Here is a 20,618-nt window from a genome sequence, read left to right on the forward strand (position 1 = left end):
CAAAATGAAAATAAATAAATAAAGCGTACAACGTATCGTATTTTGACAGTTGTTTTCAGTGCTACCATCTCTAAAAACAAATAAGATGCGTTCGTAATTTAAATTAGCAATATAATATTCTACATAAAATTATAATAATTAAATAAAGAGTTGGCCGTGATCATTAATCGACTTGTATTAATTATCGCAATATCCTGTAGTGTCAAAAAGCTATAGAAAATGATAACGATTTGGAGCCATGACACCTTATTGTGTTGATATTTCAAAACACTTCCTTGACAAAGAAGGTCACTGATCTTGCCCAATGTCTTTGTGTTGCCAAATCAATAAAATAATCAATCGCCAATCGCAGTGTCGAATCGGACGTCACTGGCACCTGTCACGTCTGACATTATTGTCGAGAATTCGTATTCGGAGCCTTTCGAGTTTCGCGTTCATAGTTCGTAAACGCTCGCGAATGTTGTAGGTGGAGCTCATATTTTTTAGTTTTTGCGCTCTCGTTCCACTTTTCGAAAGTATCTTTTTATCATTTCAAAATTCAATGCTGTGTGGTGTGATTACCTTGATATTCGTTTTCTAAAGTGATGTGTGAAAGCTGAATAGAATTCGTATTGTGAATATGATGTCACTTTTATTCTGCGTGATACCTTGAAAACATGAGTGTTAGTGTTGAGGGGGACGTGTCGAGTCCCCTGTCGGACGGGCAGGACGCGACCATCTCCAAGTCCTCGTCGGATAGCTTGAAGATCGACGAAGAGCCAGTTCGCGATGACAAATCCGAGCCCAGCACTCCGAAACCGCATCCGATGGCGTTTACCATCGACTTCGGCGCGGCCAAGCCTGTGGACACTCGGAAACTTGAGGAGCTAGCGAAGAAATCGCAGGCTCGCCACCAGAGAGTCCAGTCGATGTCTGCGAGCCTCCACAGACCCAGTCCGACCCTGCAGCGGCCCCCGATGAGCGCGAAGCTCCCCCGCAAAGCTCAAGGGTACAACTCGGAAGGCTACTTTTCCTCAGACCAGGAAGACAGCGGCCTATCAGGCTCAGTCAAGCTCCGGAACAGTCCATTAGCACAAAACGCTTCGCACATAACAAGTCCTGTTACAAATAGACATAGTAAGTCCCCTGTCACTGACAATGTCCTGCCAAAACGCACGTCCAAGAGTCCTATAGTTGATAGTATAATGTCTAGGAGTGATAACTTTACCTCTCGTCAGGGCCTGAACTTGCCACTGAAGAGTACTTCTTACGTGAGAGAGGTGCATAGAACACCTAGCTATGGGAACATAAATAGGCATGCTATGGCTGATATCATTGACCAGAGTCCTGAGGGAGTGATGCTGACAGACATATCCAGTCCTGAATTAGATATCCTTACACCTGATAATGGGTTGTCCACTCCAGAACACTCTAAAAGTCCTCTGATTCGCAAAAGTAGAGCTTCCTCTGAGACTCCTGACTTGTTTAAGAAGTGTATTGCAAAAGAACCGCTGTACATTGATGATGATGTGGATGCTCAGTCTGATAACTCCTCAACTGGTACATACACAATAGAAGGAGATAACTATACTGAGGAGCAAAAGGCTAGAATGAGTATTGACAGGAGTTTCGGTGCACCTTCTCTATCAAATGCTCTTGATGAAAGCAAGAAAAAAGGCAGTGAATGTGATCCTGAGCTTGTATTTGACTTTCCCAACCCTCAGAGAGTAATAACTAAAGAACCAAGAAGAGATATTGGTCTCCGTAGTCCTTTGCTAAACCAATCATTTGAAATACCAAAAGTTTCTAAGGACAAAAATGTCTTAGAGATTTCATGCTGTTATGAATCACCAACTGAGAATGACTTAGCAGCTCAAACGTCCAAACAAATTAATTCCACGAGGAGCTATTTAGAAAAAATAAAGAATAGAGTGAGAACTATTACTGAAAAGACCTTTGCGAAGTCACCTCCTAAACATGATGATCTAGACGTTGGTAGTTTTACATCGGTCACAACATCTGGTGTTCTTAGCTCTCGAATCCCTCCTAAGATAGAGCCTGTGCTCCGTCGCTGTAGCTTGACCAAGTCTGAGATAGACCAGACCGACTACATCCATCGATTGTCCCGTGAATCCTCAGTCCCAGTGTCCTTACCCAGTAACAAGTTAGGTTTGGAGGACGCTAAGTTTGAGAGTACCGCATTGAAGAATGCTCAGAAAGCTTTGAGGGAGGAATGTGGGGTGTCTTCGGACATGACACCGGAGCAAGTTGTCGGGAAGCTGTCGTACTTGAGCCTGAACCGCTGCAAAGGGGATAAGACCTGGATCCAGGACTGGGCGGAGAGCGTGAAGAAGTACAACATTAATAGTTTGACTAAAGAGGATGTTGTTATTGATGATAGGCCTCCGTTGAGTCCGAGGCAGCTGGCTGTCAAATGTAAGTAGTTTTTGATGATATTATAGATATTAATTAATTTTAATTATCTACGAGATTTCTTGCGCGACTTCGTCCGCATCCCGTAAACGATAAAAAATAGACTGTTTCACTTATTTCCATAGCAAAAATGGCTATCGGTTTAGCCGATTTTTAGCGTAATAAATAAACAAGCAAACCTTCGCATTTAGGTATAACATCGGAAAGGATAGCGTATCTGAATTTGTTATCAGATAAAAATTGCATATTATATTGTTTAGAGATAGTGTATGAGTAGCTACTTAATCAGTATCGAAAGATGGTATTTACTTACACACCATAAAAACAAAATAAATCGAAATTTATTTATTGGACAGGAAAATTACGCTCGAGTTTCCTGTGAAATCTGTATGACTAAGCAATGCATGCGTTTTTTTAAGGAAACTAATAATTTACCTCCAAGCTTCAAAAATTGCCCTCATCTTTAGGAATATACCAATTAGATTCTGATCAAGAGAGTCTTCAGTTTGCTATATAAAATTGTATATCTTTGGCATTCTGGTAGCTTTCCGTTAATACCAAGAATTATTGGAATCAGTCCAGTACTGCAGAGATTATTAAACTACAGACGACCTTAAAATTCACACAATTGCACGTCTATATAGTTCTCAAAAAAGGACAAATCAAAGTCCTATTAAGTATTTTGTAGTGCCTTACACTTTCTTCAAAAATTACCTACTTTCGGGTATAATTACTTCATTCTTTGTGATAAAAGTCGTCATTATCCTGCTACTCTTATACCAATTATATGTGTAGTGGGTGCAGCATATGTTCCTCTTCCATACTTATTTGTCTGACGTCATCATACCTTTTTTTTTTAACGACGTCGAAAATCGTCAAATGATTCATAACCCCTCTGTGGGTTAGCAGCGGCGATGGAGTGTCAGACTCTTACTGACTAAAAACCGTTGTGTTCCGTCGTGTGCCTTTTATGTGCCAAGGCCGCGGTATCTCTTTCGAACAACCCACAGCACGTCATCATACCTGTCATCATCATCATATCAATCTATTGTTCCCTCAATGATTAGCGCTGTATCAAAAGTAGTCATCATCATCAGCATTTTTATCGTCCCACTGCTAGGCTTAGGCCTCCTCTTCCACGGAAAAGGATTGAGCGTTAATCACCACGCTTGCTCAATTGGCTTTAGTGATTTAAGACTTCAGATTTTGGTCTGGGTTTCCTTGATATGTCTTCCTTAACCTTTATAAATAGTCACGACATTTTACCCAAATATATAGTGCTTTTTAACCCGTAGCGAACACGTAATTCATTATATATCTATGTGTTATACCTATGTACATAATAATATGTATTGTTGATCAACAACTACAGGTAGGAACCTACCTGATTCCGATTGAGCAATCCTATCATTAATCTAGTCAAATGACGCTATGTACCGTATTAATTGTGCTTACGACATGTCACAAAGACGAACGATCACTATGTAGTATGTATGCAATCACTACAAATTATTTGTTTGCCGACTAACTACTGAATGAATTCGAAAGCGGGATTTTTATGCGCTTAATTTAACACTAAGTAAAATGATTCATGGCTTAAGTTTACATACGCAACTTGAGCAAAGCTGGAAAGATAGAAAGAATCATTTACTTTTAAATCATCCAAAGAACGAACATCAATTATTGTCAAAAAGGTCTGTCCTTGGGTGCATCATTTGACAAAATCTTGCAATATAATTCTGATTGTTTCCATGTAAAATGCAAGCTATCTTCATTCGGCGATTGCTTATGTCCAGTTTACATATAGGTAGGCCTATAATCTATCTAAATGTCGCTTTGCTTCATCAACGACCGCTTACGACACGTCAAAAGGCGATCAGTTGCTGCCTTGCAATATGCCATTAAGCCTATGATTTGTAATCAATACTGATTGCTGTCGTAAAGTAACCACGTATGTGGACAACTGTCTATTAGTACATAAGCCTTTCATATGCCTAGTCTTTGTCAGATGCAGCTGAATACCAGTGTTTTGCATGGAGTGACTGTCTATTTGATCTCCTCAACCCAGTTACCCGGGTAATTCATAACCTTTGGTTTTAAACTTTGCCAAAAACGGTTTAAACCAGTTCAGACTTTTTTTTCCATATAAACTACAGAGAGTGCTTATTTAATAAAGACTAAGGAAATGATGCAAAAGAAAGATTTTTTTGGGCCGAGGGGTTATAATTCTGGATTAATGTAGAATATTTTGTAGAGAGTTTGAAATCGATGAATTAAATTAAGTTTCATAGCTATATTTATTCTTCGATAGTGGAATTGCAAAATCGAATTTAAAAAGACATTATATTCGCTTACCAAGTACCAATTGTTAGGCATTCAAAAGTAGACACACTTTTACTTAGCGATTTCAGCCTATTAAATGTTTTTCTAGGCCGTAAATTATAACGTTTTTACAAAACGTAGAAAGTATACTAGAAAGAGCTATTACGATGGTTATTTTGCTCTAAACTGCCGTTTCTATGTAAAAACCAAGTCTTATGAGAAAAAGTATTAAAAACTACGTCGTTTGTCTAATCTAATATAATCGCTTAGATAAGCTTTTCACCATAATGAAGAGAATTTCTTATAGCATACATAGTCTTTCTTTTTGTTTCTGTATTGTTATTGTTTATTTGGCACGGTTAAATACTGGATCTGGATAAAACATACCAATTTTTGGTGGGAACTCATTGAATGACCTCTTCCACAGTGGGTGCAGTGTGAGGGGGTTTCAGACTCTTACTGACTAAAACTTTTTCCACTCACCATAAGTCCTTTGTGTACCAGTCGCGGGTAACCCTTTCGAACAAAATATTTAAAAAGTCCTAAAAACTTAACATAAAGAAGTAATGTAAAAAAGAAATATTTACCAATTGGTTATCGGGATAATGGAACAAAGGCTATTTATTTAGTAAAAGTATAAACAGTTAAATATAAACAATAACATTTACAAATATTATCATTACATTACTGCCTACTGCTAATTTGTAGATAATTATATAATTTGTTGTTTAACTGACCTATTTACACTGAAGTTTGTTGTCGTTTAGATAAAAGATGATTTTGTTTTAAAATAACCGACAGTGTTTATATTCTCTTGAACTATTCGTTTAACCGAATCGTATTAACTTATTTAAAAGTGCATGTACACTGAATTAGCGAATGCTATATCTTTATATTAACAACAACGAAAGAATGCTTTGTTACATTAAACTTATTTGATCATAAACCTCAATTAGATATTTATTTTAATTTAAAAGAATTTAAAGGGATATGAAAATTCAAGCGTCAGTTGAACAAATTATTATGATGCTTAAGTAGTTTGGCATATTTTTCTTGCAAACGCGCGACTCTTGCAAAGCACTGATTTTAAGGCATTAAAAATAAACCAGAACCGGTTTAGTTTATATCGTCCATGAAGCGCGAAAGAAATATTTTTAGATAATTTCCAAAAGCTAAAAGTAACCAACAGAACTCAGAAAGCACGAAAAGAAGGCTACTTTTTTCTATTGTTATTTCTAAAAGCACTTACAAGTAATATTGTAAGTTGTCAACAATCACATACCTCCCAGTTCGTTTCCCTTTTGTACGAGTATTGAAATATTTATGAGTTTGTGTTCACCGTGCGCCTGAGTTTACGATGGGCAATGACTGGTACTTATGACCTAAAGGTTTCCAGTTAGTAAGGGCGATAGTAGAGCTAAAACAGATTCTTATAGTAATAGTGATATTTATTTTTAGGGTTCCGTACCCAAAGGGTAAAACGGGACCCTATTGTTTCGCTCCTCTGTCCGTCCGTCCGTCTGTCACCAGGCTGTATCTCATGAACCGTGATAGTTAGAGATCTGAAATTTTCACAGATGATGTATTTCTGTTGCTGCTATAACAACAAATACTGAAAATTAGAATAAAATAAATATTTTTGGGGGCTCCCATACAAGAAACGTGATTTTTATAAATATTGGTACGGAACCCTTCGTACGCGAGTCCGACTCGCACTTGGCCGGTTTCTTAATTAGGTATTATCCTATATCTAAATTAGCTGAATACTAAAGAATCCATTCCACCTTATTGAATATTTTTTACATAGTCGCAATTTTATAAAGACATCGACCCCTTCCTTTTTGGGAAGTCGTTTAAAAGTATCGAAGAATCGAATAAACATGTTCTTAATTCGAATAAAAAAATAAAAGTCTTCAATCTTTTTAACACACCATAGACAAGTCCTAACTGTCCTAACAAAAGAGTATGGATTCTATTTTTAAAACACAAAGGACAGCACTTGTTCCGGAAATAGCGTGCCATAGTGCACACCTGCTTATTTTCCCGCTCCAATTGTCGTGCATTTTACTGAAATAACATCATTTGGCGTACATATGTGACAGTAACTGTTGTTTGCGATTTCACCCGCATCTTGAACGAATTATTTAACTTTATTACGGGTGTATTTAATGTTAGTTTACTGTTAGAAATAGGTACTTCTAAAGTGTGACATATCGGTCGGTCTTCAGTTTTGACGCATCCAATTTCTGACTACAAATTATGTAGTCTATTTCCATATGAAGTCTTATTATTACCTATAAAGTACAGTAAACTATAAAAGATTGGTATATATTATTTTAATAAAAACCTCGGACGGAAAGTCAAAAATCTACTTAATTTAATAAGCAAAAGATTTATAGAAACATGCTTAAATCGGTACACTCGTATTGTTGTGAAAACGGGATGCACTTATTTTCGGTATACATACTTCGTCCATTATCAATTAGGATTAAGGATAGTCCGCAATATCAGATATAGAAAATAACTAAAGGAACTATGCCCACCATAAAACTATATTAAGGTCATTGGAACTAAATGGTGACAGAAATGACCATTGATTGCTTGACGCCCTCAGTTCACGTAGGTTCAACGCTCTAGGTCATATTTACATTTTTAACATGGTTTTAGCATTTTCTAGACAGCTAGAAAAGGTTTTTAAACTTTTATTTTAAAGTATTTTTGTAGTTAAACATAATCAGGATCGTAATTTTATGGAAGTTAAAAAGACAGCTGTATTTTTATCTCCCTAATGTTATAAAACGAGAAAAATATGAATGTATAGAAGATACTTAAATGTTTGTGAACATAATACTTAAAAAAAAAGAGTGTCTATGGAGTTTCTTGCCGGCTCTTCTCTATGGACCAACTTTTTGGAACCGTGTAACTAGTGTGATGTTTCATAGGAGCCTGCAAAGGTCCATTTGAAATAAAAGCATTTACTTTGGGCGGTCGTGGTGGCCTAGTGGGCAAAGAACCAACCTCTCGAGTATGAGGGCGCGGGTTCGATTCCAGGTCAGGCAAGTACCAATGCAACTTTTCTAAGTTTGTATGTACTTTCTAAGTATATCTTAGACGCCAATGACTGTGTTTCGGATGGCACGTTAAACTGTAGGTCCCGGCTGTCATTGAACATCCTTGGCAGTCGTTACGGGTAGTCAGAAGCCAGTAAGTCTGACACCAGTCTAACCAAGGGGTATTGGGTTGCCCGGGTAACTTGGTTGAGGAGGTCAGATAGGCAGTCGCTCCTTGTAAAGCACTGGTACTCAGCTACATCCGGTTAGACTGGAAGCCGACCCCAACTTAGTTTGGGAAAAAAAGACTCGGAGGATGACTTTGGGTATGTGAATGTTTGCTTCTGTGAACTAATATAGTCTTCGCCAAGGATATTGAGACCTGACCTTCACCTGCGCAGAAGTGATTTATTGGTTTATTGCCTTAAGTGTACAGTGCGCAAAGCGATCCCCACTCTTCCGCCGAGAGCTCATTATCCGTGCCGATAACTATACCCGAGTATAAAAACCAGAATAAAATTTCAAGTAATTTTTCAGCGGGGGAATAGCTTGCACATGCTAATTTACAATCAAAATTGGTTAGTCAGTTTTACAGTTAAACCGTTTCACAGAGCTAATATTACTTTCATTATATTCGTAAAGATTTTACAGTCTTTTCACGAAATATTAAAATATTAATACTTCACATTGTAATAAAATAATAAACTTCAAAGCGTATTGAAGTGTTTATGATTCTTTGTACGCATCTGTTTGAACTTTTGACGGCAGTTTGTTTGTGCGCGATAAACTCGGTAACAGCTGGACTAGCTATGAATAAGCTTTGATTGATATTTGATGGTAAATAATAGAAACCTTGAATGTAATTGTGAGAAAGAAAATGTTTTTCTTCTATACCGCTTTTGTCTGTTTCTTAAACACATGAATACATAAGTTGTATGGTTTGAAACCTTACTGCTGTAGTTCTCTTTACAATATTTAACTGTAAACGAACAAAATAACATAATAAGCATTTATTTCTGAAAAAAGTTCCAAAGATTTGCTTAAAAGATCGCATATTGTTTAAGTTTACATATACATACGTAAATACATTACAAAAACCTATTTTTTTTTTCAAAATCGACGGAGAGATAGAGCATACCTGTCTACCTGTCTATGTAACAACAGTTACTCGTTCAGAAATTCATACAAACTATTCTCTACTAGAAAATTCAATTCCGTCACAAAAACTGTACTACCCAAGTAAAAGCTTTTCAGCACTTAAAACATTTCAGTAAAAGGTGCAAGGTCGACTTATTGCACGAGTTGATTCAGTTACGTGATGGCCGCCGCCATCTTTGATTCTTGTGACAGACGCGGCGGCCATTTTTAAACTAATATTGGCGGGAAAGGCTTCTTTTTTCTTCTTTTGAAGTGCACTTTAAAGTAGTTATCAAGAAAGAGGTCGAAGCCATACCGTAAAGTATGATTTTTTGAAAATATTCTATGTATTTGTGTAATACATGGTTTTTGAGCACCATTTTCTCTCAAAATGATAAGCGTGGCTTTTGTCCTTTTCAAAAAGATATGGAACTAATACTATTCACCCAATTTTAACTGTTTTTGAAAGTCCTCGTCAAAAATATTACGTTTTATATTTATTACACGTAATTAGGGTCTATAACTTTCACCTTTTATCTTTGACTTTTAGAGTTATCTTTAAAATACACTTTTCTTTATAGTATACCAGTTATTCCTACATATGAATACTTACATAAATGGTTTCCAAGGAACTCATAAGTGTTGTCTTAAGGAAATGCACCATTAAAGTGTCTGTCACCGTTAGGTCATTACTTAATGGTGTGTGCTCCTGTGTCAAGTTATGTTAAATGTAGTATTTATATGCAGTTGTGTGTCTTTGGTTCCTGGGTCAGTTTTGAACTTCCTTTGTTTCTTTTAATGTATGCCCTGTACGAATTTTAATCTTTCTTTATAGTGAGAGACCAAATGTATCCCTTCGTCAAATGAGTTGTAATGTTCTTGTCAAATTAATGTTACTTGCCAGAAATCAGCCATTTGGCGTCACGCATACATACAGAGTTTTGTTCAAATATTTTGTCTAGCCTCTGTAGCCAACTTTGGAGCGGCGCGGCGATAGTTATTTTACAAGATGCAGTTCTTGTAAAACAGCTTTTGCCTCTTGAAAAGTCTTAAAATAGGGGTTTGTTATCCCAAATTCCTTGCGTGTCATGTAATGGACACTTCGGAAAGTCTAGAACAAAGTCGAAGTTTTTATTAATACTCCTGTAATGTCCTGATTTTGTACAAAAAAGAAACTCGAGGACGCAAGGACTCCACTTTTCAATAGCTCGCTATGAAGAGCGTGGAACGAGTGTTGTATTTATTCGAGATCGTGTTTTTTTTATCTTTTTCATTTCATTCATTAAGAGCACCTCTTGAGTTTGCGGATGTTTCACCAGTCACTTTTCCGTCAAAATATTCTATTCTATATTTAAGTTGAAATATAACCTTGAATCAACGTGAAGTAGGTACACACATAGGACGTCTTGAACAACAATATTGATAAAAAACAATAAGATTTGCATAATGAATTAACTTCGGCCCACATAACTTGAGTCAACTTGCCTCACGGTCAGTATGGTAATATGAGAACTATGATCACACGGCGTCTTATGCTGTTACTAGGTATTACATGCTTTACCGATATTTGTTAAACTAAAGTAGATATTAATATGTGTAGTTTTTAATCTTTATATTGATGCAAAGATTAAGGTTTCTTTGCATTTTTTTTTTTCAATATAATAACTGATAGACACATTTTCGCAATAGTTTCGCACAAAGTCCTTAGCAATCTCAGATCAACTAGCAATGGTCTCATTGAAGTAGGTACATATATTTTTTTAATTAAGACGTTACGGAGTTTGTGTTCAAAAACGACTTTTCAGAGATCTGCAGTTTAGATTTTTTGAAATTTCGAAATATATTCTTCCGTTTACTGACAATAATATTAATTTTCAGTGCAAATAAACTATGTAAGTAGTGACCTATCCTAAATGTTATTGTTATGTTCCCACATACTCGTACACGTGTAGGTTGGGTTTTGGCACATTTGCGATTTTGAATTAGATCTTACGATGTTCATGAGAAATTCTCATCACAGTTCCTGTATGTAAATATTTTTCTGTAGTCTGACATTAATTACAACATAGGTAAAAATTATGGCATCTTCGAAGCTAAAACTAAATCACACTGCGCTCACCTGCACGCATGCCAAGCGCGGTGATTATGGGCAAACAGTCTGGAGGTGTTTTGCATAGCAGTGGTAGTTTTTCGCCTTGACGACGAAAAATTGAGGTTTTTTGAAGGAGGAAATCCCTGGAACTTTGGATCCAATGTTAAATATAAAACTAACTGAATAAAATAAAACTGCAATTTCCCTAAGTGCTAAACCAACACGATGTGCATAAATACATAAAATTCGGGCAATAGTACCCGTATAAACTTTCGAACGATATACTGGATAGTAGTACTCATATTTTTAAAAACTTATAAAAGGTGAAAAGCTTATATTTATGCTGGCATGTTCCGAATCCGCACTAAACAAGTTTGGAGTGGCAGAAAAATTATATTCAATGTCGTTATGGTAATATAGCACGCTAAGGTCGCATGGTGCCATAATGATGCAATATTTGTGTTTCTCGACATATTTAGGAGGTAATTTCGTTTATGTAGATGGTTTAATGTCTGGTCACTTCGATAATTACAAAGGAAAATAATAACATGAGCTCAAAAATCTTCGGAATAGCTTGTGGATCTACTTTAGGATTTTGTATATTTCTGCCGCTGTCGTGGGTCAAGTTTTGCGAAGTAACTGAACTGGGTTGTGGAAGTTAGATAGGAGGAGTTCCACTGAAAACTGTAAAGCTCTGAATTGCCTGCATCCAGTTAGATCCAAAGCATCATGAATAAAATGAGATTTCTAGACCAAGAGACAATCAATTTGAACTCCCGCTAAACTTTTCAGCTTTCCAACTGAAAATATACCTTCCTACGCAAAAACTATTTTACTCAAAGCCCAGCTTCAAAGATGCAAACAAGCTTCGAACATTTAATAGACTGTCTTAAGTATTTGATATCGGGTATGATTTAAGCTGTCACCAATTTAATTCATTTTGTGTTTCTTAAATAATAGGGTTTGCCCTCAAAATAGTAGATTTGTCACCAAAATGTATCACCAAACAGTATAAAATCAATTCCACAATAAATTACCGAAAATCATGGAGATATGGGGTCAAGTACCAAATAAATGGTTTTGTATGTATTATAATAGGTTTGTCCTAATAGTATTTAAGCAAACTAATTTAAAGAGATCACCAATAAATCATATATTATTTCAGTAGAAAATTTCATGAAGGTCTAAAAATGTAGGGTAGTCGTCTTCATCCTTTGAAGCAAAAGAGTCTACTACTTAACTGGCCATGTGCCTCCCCCAAGGGTCTTAATTTCCACAGGTAGTATAAATTAATTTAAATTAAATTTCTAGCTGAATAGTAAATAAAACACTTAATTAAAGTCAAAATAATCAATATTTATTGTTAAAAATATCACCCCCACCCCCTTTTTCTTTTCTGGCCGATAAGTAAATTTTTTGCTTCCGGTGGGGGGCTAATAAAATGCACCCACAACAATGAACGTAATCTTGCATCTCGCTGCCCGCGCCGCGCATCGTACAACCAACCTACAACCCATTCTTTGAGTCCCGAAACGCACCAATTTGTCTCCCTTCCCTTGCTCTTCCCTTTGAACATATTTTCATTAAAATTATAAACTGATGTATTAAATTGGTAACGAATACATGATTTTCATAACTGAACAAAATAAAATGTAACTACTGTATTGGTTACAAAATAACAAATAAAAAGGAGTCGCAGTCTAGGGATCGATTAATCGATTTATTTGGTGACAGATCTACCATTCTGAGCACCAAGCTATTATTTAAGTAATAAAACTATTATTATAAGAACGAAGTTTATATTCATGTAATGCACTTCAATTTTATTGGTAATCCATCTCATATTTTACACATTATACTAACAATAATTTGGTAATTCATACCTGGGAACACTCTTTGTTTATCTGAGAACGAAAATATTTCGTGGCGATAGATCTATTTATTAGGTGATACAACTTGATGACAAATATAAATTTTGGTGACAAAAAATATAGTTCCCTTTGATATCAAGGCTTAGAGTTTCCTACGAAGTAAATAACTTACAGAACAAAACGAACTTCTAGTTAAATAAGTTAGTTTTAAGCTGAACATTAATCTGCCAATAACTTGGGATTGTAGCAACTTCTTCTTCTTGTAAAAAATGTGGGGTTTTAGTATAGTCGTGGTCGCAAAGTCTTTCGAAATTTATCTTGATGCCTTATAGTAATGCTCCTGCTCCACCTGCGTTAGCGTTAACGTTAATGTCAATGGCCAACTACACGTTACTTATTGCATTAAAAATGCGTGTTGGCTACACTTACGCAAAGAGTTAATCCCTCATGAAGTAACGCGTTAACACACATTAAAGAGGTTAAACTCAGACACACAAAATAATTCTAAAAACTAAAGCTTTCTCATTTGACCATTCCATTATAGTGCTCGTAAAATGCAGTTACAATTTAAACAAAGTATCTACACTCGTCCTTACATGCGTGCAATGAGATGGCATTAATGTAGCCAACATCACTTAGCGCTCTAAGCTACGCACTAAAACCCTTTGATGTGTCCAAAAAACCGACACCCGAGTTATCGCTTAACGTTTAATGCTATTCATAATGCCATTTGTATAAATTGCCATTAAAACGTTGGCCACATCTGCGTAATGCCAAAATTTAACGCGTTAAGACGCAGGTGGAGCAGTAGCATAAGATTTAGATTTCATCTGACCTACGTATTTTGGAAAATAGAAAGCAACATTTGAAGAGTTCAGATTTAGGAAGTATTGCTGTTCATGATGGTTTAGCTGAAGTTAAATCAACTTTTGTAAGATTCTAAAATGCTGCTTAAGTTCTCCAATTTTATATATCCCTAATATATTTTGGTATTTTTTCTTACTCAAGTTCTGAGGTAACGTTGCTTTCTGGCTTCTATAAATTGCTTTTAATTATCACCTTTATCATCAGGCGTAAATGTAAAAACATTCCTTTCATCAATATCAGTAAATACTTGACTAAATTATGTCCTATGTTTGTTGACAGGCCGCAGCCCGCATGCGGGGACGCCCACCAAGATACCGAGTCCCGTTGGCACGCTCCTATCTAGGAGAACTCCGGTATGTATCAATTATATCTGTTTTAGTATATATTTATCGTATTTAGTGTTTAGATGTAATATTTGTATGTACTTTCAATTACACGTCATGTAGGATCATTGGGTTTAGACGGCTAAAATTGTTCTATTCTGTCTTAAAGACTGGTAGCTATCTCGGTATGGATGACTATAGATAATGTGTCAAAATTATACTTATAAGGGAAAAGTACAGTAAAATATTATAATCATTCTATTGGGAAAGAAGGATAGAATAGTACGCTTTTCACTTTTTTTGGAAACAAATTGGGATTGTTTTGATAATTCACGATTAGTTTTGAATCTCCCGACTTTCTTAAATACACCATGGGGGACCAAAAAAATAAAATTGTCTATGTTGAAATGACTGCGTTTAAATTGCATTAAAATCTAGGAGAAAACGCTTAAGGCGTTAAGTCCGCCATTGTACTATTTGTGCAAAAAGTATTATAAATAAATAAAATTGAAGCTGATTTGTGAAGCTGTTAATTATTGATTTGTTTAACCGTCATCCGGCTATCTGTCATGGCCGACATTATGTAAATGCTTTATTATAGCCACGTGTTGGTCTGTTCGCGATATCTTTATACAGGGTTGCTGACCTATCATATGCGTTCCACATTTTATAAGTATGCAATTTGCAAATATATTCTAATCTTTAATTGGGCTTCCATTTTGCCCTAAAAATGTTAGCGAAATATCTAAATTAAGGTTGGCAAAGTTAAAATGAGTTTTTGGTAGTTCTATTTTAATGGACCTTGGTTATTTTTGGCACTATTTCAAATTATTTTCGGTGCACGTTACAAAAAAGTTTACCTTACGCTGACCTCTTTTCGTCAAAAATTATGTATGTGTAGTAGTTTTTTTGGGTTAGTAACACTATTATTTCGGTAACAATATATTACTTTCTTGTTCTTATTACAATCTTAATGTCACACGTTATTCCAGGAAGTCGTATTATTAAGAATGTTAATATTGTAGTTTCGTAATTAGAACCAGTTTGAAATGTTGATACTTGTTGATATGAATAGTATGGTAATAATTCTTTTATACATATTTATACTAGTTATACAATACAGTTATCAACAATCTTGTTGGTTGAATATTTTGACATAGATAACGCAAAAATCTCTTCCTTTTGTAACTGACTGAAAAAGTATCCTTTGCTATTGTTACTCCTAGCCTTTCTTGATGTTAGAAAATCCTAGCAAATCCTAAACACGTGTTTTTGGTAAGTAAACAGTATTTCCATCTAGCATCTATAAAGCAAAGATACAAACTACCAAAAATACCAAAAACACGTTTTGTTTTTATCCTTTCCGGAATCACAAAAATTCAGTGCTTCTTTCACCAACAGGATAGCGTGTTTTAGATACGTTAGCCCATTTTTGTTAAGTTGGTGATATAAGCAATTGAAATAATACTCCTACTTACTTACTAATCCCTAATTCCCTTTTAATTATAGATGCCAACTCCCAAGGACATTTACTATATCCCACCAGATTAGTCAAGAATGAATCGCGCATCGAATTCAGCTTCAACAGTTTTCGAATAAAATCTCTTTTGATCTCTAAACGTTTTGCTCTATTTTTGTAATCAAGGTTAGGAACGACTATTGAAGATTTAGAACGATGTATGTCAATGTTTGTTGATGTTAGGAGATTAATCGCAAATATGAGTGGATTTATTTTTCTTTAGTTAATGAATGTAGGTACTGTGGTAAGATGTGGTTGAAAGAGGGTCAACTATGGAGTATGCCAGGGTTAGGGCCCATATTAATATGCAGTTTTAAATTATTTTCTAGTAAATTGACACGGACATTTTTCAGCTTAGTACGGCCAGTGTGTTACACTAAGTTTTTTTTAAATTTATTTTTTCTCTATTTGGTAAGGATATTTTGGGCCAAGTCATTATCTGACTGGCCTTTTCCCAACTATACATTGGGATCGGATTTCAGTCTAACTGGATGCAGCTGAGTATCAGTGTTTTACATAGAGCTACTGCCTTTCTGACCTCCACAACTCAGTTGCCTGGGCAACCCAATACGCCTTAGACTGGTTTGCTTTTTGGACCAGGTATTTCACAAACTGATTTAGTTGAAACACTTATTATTTTGACATAACTAAACTAATGCACAATGAATATCATTCGACTATTTTAGCAAAAACTCTATTAGCATATGAAGCCGCAATATTTAGCCTGCGTAAAGCTATCAGTGCTACCACACTTCTAAAACTGCAGTCTATTTCTGCCAACATAAAATCGATGGGCAATTTATTGGCGGTCTGTGGTCCCCGGTTGTCCGATGATTTTAAGGCTTATGGTAGCCATTTTACTGACATGGTGATAGATATATTTTTCAAATATTTACTATAATACACATGATCAAGGTGTGACTGTTAGAATAATATCTGAATAAAAAGTAGGTTTGTTCTAGATGTATAAAAGGATTTGTAAGCCGCCATAATGGATGATAAAACTAACCTATTACGGCTACTATCATAGACTCCATAAACGTTGTTTTCTTAATTGATCCAAGCTATATTTGATTCACATCATAAAAGCAGAAGCTAGAGTCTATAAAAACAATAAAGTGTTACCTTTTAAAAAGCAATAGATGTCCGAATACGAAATCAGAACAGCTTTCGCGCCTTTTTAGCGTCTTTTTCGTCTCGTTCTACAGGTATTATGAAAATTTATGGTCCCCAATAAATACAGGTTTACGGATCTTTGGGAAAAGGTATCATAAAAATAGAAATACATGTTACGAAAAGGTCTTATATTAGATCGTCTGCAAGAAATAAAATAACAGATTGGCTTACCTTGTAATAGATTACGGCCGATTAAGATTTTACTGAACACAGATGAAGATTTTTATGTGTGAACCATAATGTTGGCCAGTAATAAAATTGTGAGCGGACATCTTTATTTACCTATTGATTCTAAATTTGAAACTTTTTAAGTGATGTGATAGCATGGAATCGTGTGTTTGTTGTTTTATCGATTATAAAGTATCGATACCTACATCGGACTCGTTAAACCTAGTGTAACATACACTCAGCGGCACGGAATCTGGCCCAAGCACATTTGGGCCTTATATCCATTATTTAAATGAAAAATAAGAATTTTTATTTTAAAATTGATTAATTTACTCATTTTCCAAGAGCACATGACCACAAACAACAGAATTGTGAGGATGTTCATTAAGTTTAATTGAGTTAGAAAACAGAGTCCTTTACCGCAATAATCACCATAAACTTTTAAATTTAAAATTTTGAACAAAACTGAAAGTTATCCAATTTTAATAATGGGAGTTTCGTCCTCTTGATCTGATGACTGCCTGCATACGATTTGGCATGCTCTGGATGATGGTTTTATCTCCACCTGAGAGATCTCCTCTCAGGCAGCTACCAGCGCGGTTTTCAGTTCACTGAGAGTCCGTGGTGGGTTACGACTTGATCGGACCTGTCTTTTAAGCATGTTCCAGACATGTTTTACAGGATTCATGGCTGGGTTTCTTGCAGGCCAGTCCAATTTTTGAATACCGACCTCGAACAAGTAATCGGTTATGCAAAGAGCTGTGTGAGGTCGAGCATTGTCCTACAGTATACGAAATTCTTCACTTCCTATGAATCCCTGACAGGTTTAAACATGATTTTGAAGGATCTCTTCAATGTACCGCATTGTTGTCAGACAACTTTCGTCAGCCAATAATTCAGTACGGGCTTCTGAACTTATGCCTCGCCAAACCAAGATGGGCCCACCATGAAAACTGACTGTTTGCTTGGTAGTGGTGCGAAGAAACCATTCTTTCCGCTTTCTCCACTCACGTCCACGACCGTCTGGGGCTCTTAAGGCGACTCTGCATTCATCGGTTCATAAAATTTTACTCCATGGGTCATGCGTCCAATTTGCATGTTCCCTTGCAAACCTAAGTCTGGCTACTCGATGGTGCGGGAGAAGTTCCGGGCCTCGAGTTGGTCTTCGAGCACGCAGATCCCGTTCCTCCATCCTTCTTCTTAATTGTGCACTAACGGACGTTGACTTCTCTTGCTGTTTGCAAAGGCTGGCGTATCTCCAACGCAGTGAGAAACCGATTTTTCATTTATGCACGTACGATATATTGGTCGTCGTGCGTCGACGAACACCTTACACCCCCACTTTTTGGTCTTCTTGTGTAAAGGCCAGTCTGGTCATACATTTTCTATGCATATCTTTAACTTGTACGAGGTGCACTTAAAGTTTCGACCATCTTCCGCTGTGAACGCCCTAGACGTCTTAGCATCACTACTTGAGCAACTTGAGCTGCAGTTAAGGTAATTTTCAGATCAAATTGTGAAAAAAAGAGAAACAAAAAACGATCATAATCATTATTTTTTTTTAAACGTGCTTAGTACTTCGGCAATTTCTATCTGAATTTTAACTTAACTTTCTGCTTTGTGTTCCGACAACGGAATCTGTTTCTAGTGTTATAAAAGTTAGACAGACACACATTTTTCTGTATTCTAATTAACAATTACAAAAGAACTGACAATATGCCATATGAAATTAGAATTTACAACAGCTATCTGGGCTGATATCTACTTGGGATTGTTTGGGCCAAATTCCGTGCCGCTGAGTGTACATATTAAAATATCATACTAAAACTAGTAGATTTATGTTCTGAAACTTTATGAAATTCCTTCGGGAGCGTGTTTTATATTGCTGAAGAACACTTGCGGATAAAATGTGGAATATAAATAGATACTAAAATACTCAGAATAATACTTTCTAAGAAGAATTCTTTCATCGAAATGGGATCAACTATTCAGGATAGCTATTTGGGGCTTGTAGAAAATTAAATTTCCAAAACCTTAGATACTTTTCTGTCAGCTTTTTGGTCTTTTGTGTCCTTATAAATTGTTCTAAATAAATAAACAATGAAATAATTTATAAACATTTGTTAGGATATAAATAAGCAAATCAAAGTTCAGGATAGTTATCACTATGAATGTTTATTGAGGTCAGCATATCCTCTTTTGGTATAAAATTATAATTTTATCAGCCGTTTAAAGTAATTACATTACTTATACTTTTTTATCTGTGGTTTAGATTAGCGATTCCAATAAAAGAATAATAATTATGGCCTTGGATTTGAGAAAAAATATAACTTTCCTATTATCAAAATATATGCAGTAGTTCCGAAGTTGACAAAACCCAAGGCAACATTTCTGCCGGGGCTACAGGATTGTTCACGCGAGTTACCGCGGCCCTGGTACATAAAGAGCTCAAGAAGGAACAAAGTGGGTTTTATTCAGTAAGAGTCTGACACTCCCTCACGCTGCACCTACAGCGGGAGGGGTCATTTGATGATTTTCTACGCAAATAAGAACATATGTTACCTAGGCACGTTGCGCTTTGTAAGTATAAAAAATAATTACAGTAGGTACAGATTCAAGTGAAACCACGTGGTTTTCACCTGTTCCACTCTACATATCACGCTAGCTTGCATAATTAAATATTATAGTCTTTTTTTTGTATTAAGTACAGAAGGTATTGTCTTATACCATAGGCACAGGTTGTAGATTATTTAAAAGTATTGTCTATTGTCTACACCCGGAAATGTATCGAAGCAGACGCTATTTTAAATATCGAACATTGTTCTAGAATTATTCTTGATTATATTTTCGAACGATATTGAGAAGTTAAGAAACTAGGAAAAGAATTATTTTATGGTAAGCAATATTATAACGCTTTTCGCTCACAACTTTATCTGTCCGTAAAAATAGTGACTGTCAGTACATAATACTTCAGACGCAATTTTACGATTCAGAATAGTTAACGAATTATGAATGATTTATTAGAAAAAGATTTCATGCTTGCATCCTGCTTAGAAATCATTAAATCGCCTCTGTAAGGTCTTTCACATTAAGGTCCTAAATTAATTTTCATGAGAAGTCAAAACCGCGAAATTAATCAACTTGAAGTCACATTCACGGACAAAACCTAACCTTAGAGAATCCAAACAACTGGAGACGCCATTTTCGCCAAAGCAGGTTCGAGAACGCAGCTTACAGTCGTATCCAAATGACTGTGTCCTTTATGCTTATCTATGCTTATGCTTGTGTTTGTCAATTTTGGCGTTTGCGTGCGTGAAAATGCAGAGTAAGCTATCACTATTGGTTGTGTTGCCCCCAGCTCCTAAATTAAAAGACTTTTTCGCATAGAGGTTAGTGTTCAGCTCCAGTTGGTTAAGAGCTCTAAGACTAACGTACGTGCTGTGTAACATTGTTTACGCATTGGCTTAACGACTAAAGTTGGACTTCAGTGATTGAGTACCATGGCTAATTACTTCAAGTGTGTCGTGAAATCCTTGAATATTTCTGTTAAATATGCATGCTGTTGTAAATATTTGTTACTTAGCAGGATAAAATGTAATTTTTTATAGGTATAAAATATGAACACAACACATCTAGCTTTTTATGTGTATAACAATATGATAGATAAATCGCAAAAATACG

At 35.8% G+C, this 20,618-nt stretch overlaps 1 protein-coding gene across 4 annotated transcripts in view; it reads left to right on the forward strand.

The window, feature by feature from the left end:
• Positions 1 to 347: 347 nt before the first annotated feature.
• The window catches only part of LOC110371436 (uncharacterized protein), a 64,217-nt gene continuing 43,946 nt past the window's right edge, over positions 348 to 20,618 (forward strand). For all 4 annotated transcript variants that reach the window (XR_007512368.2, XR_007512369.2, XM_049851836.2 and 1 more), the window contains exons 1-2: positions 348 to 2,415; positions 14,031 to 14,104. Coding sequence is in view for 2 of the 4 variants with exons in the window: in XM_049851836.2 (XP_049707793.2) it covers positions 657 to 2,415; positions 14,031 to 14,104 (1,833 nt within the window). In the remaining 2 variants the exon portion in view is untranslated. The remainder of the gene's footprint in view (positions 2,416 to 14,030; positions 14,105 to 20,618) is intronic.

Source organism: Helicoverpa armigera, chromosome 28 (genome assembly GCF_030705265.1).
Source record: "Helicoverpa armigera isolate CAAS_96S chromosome 28, ASM3070526v1, whole genome shotgun sequence".
NCBI classification, from domain to species: domain Eukaryota; kingdom Metazoa; phylum Arthropoda; class Insecta; order Lepidoptera; family Noctuidae; genus Helicoverpa; species Helicoverpa armigera.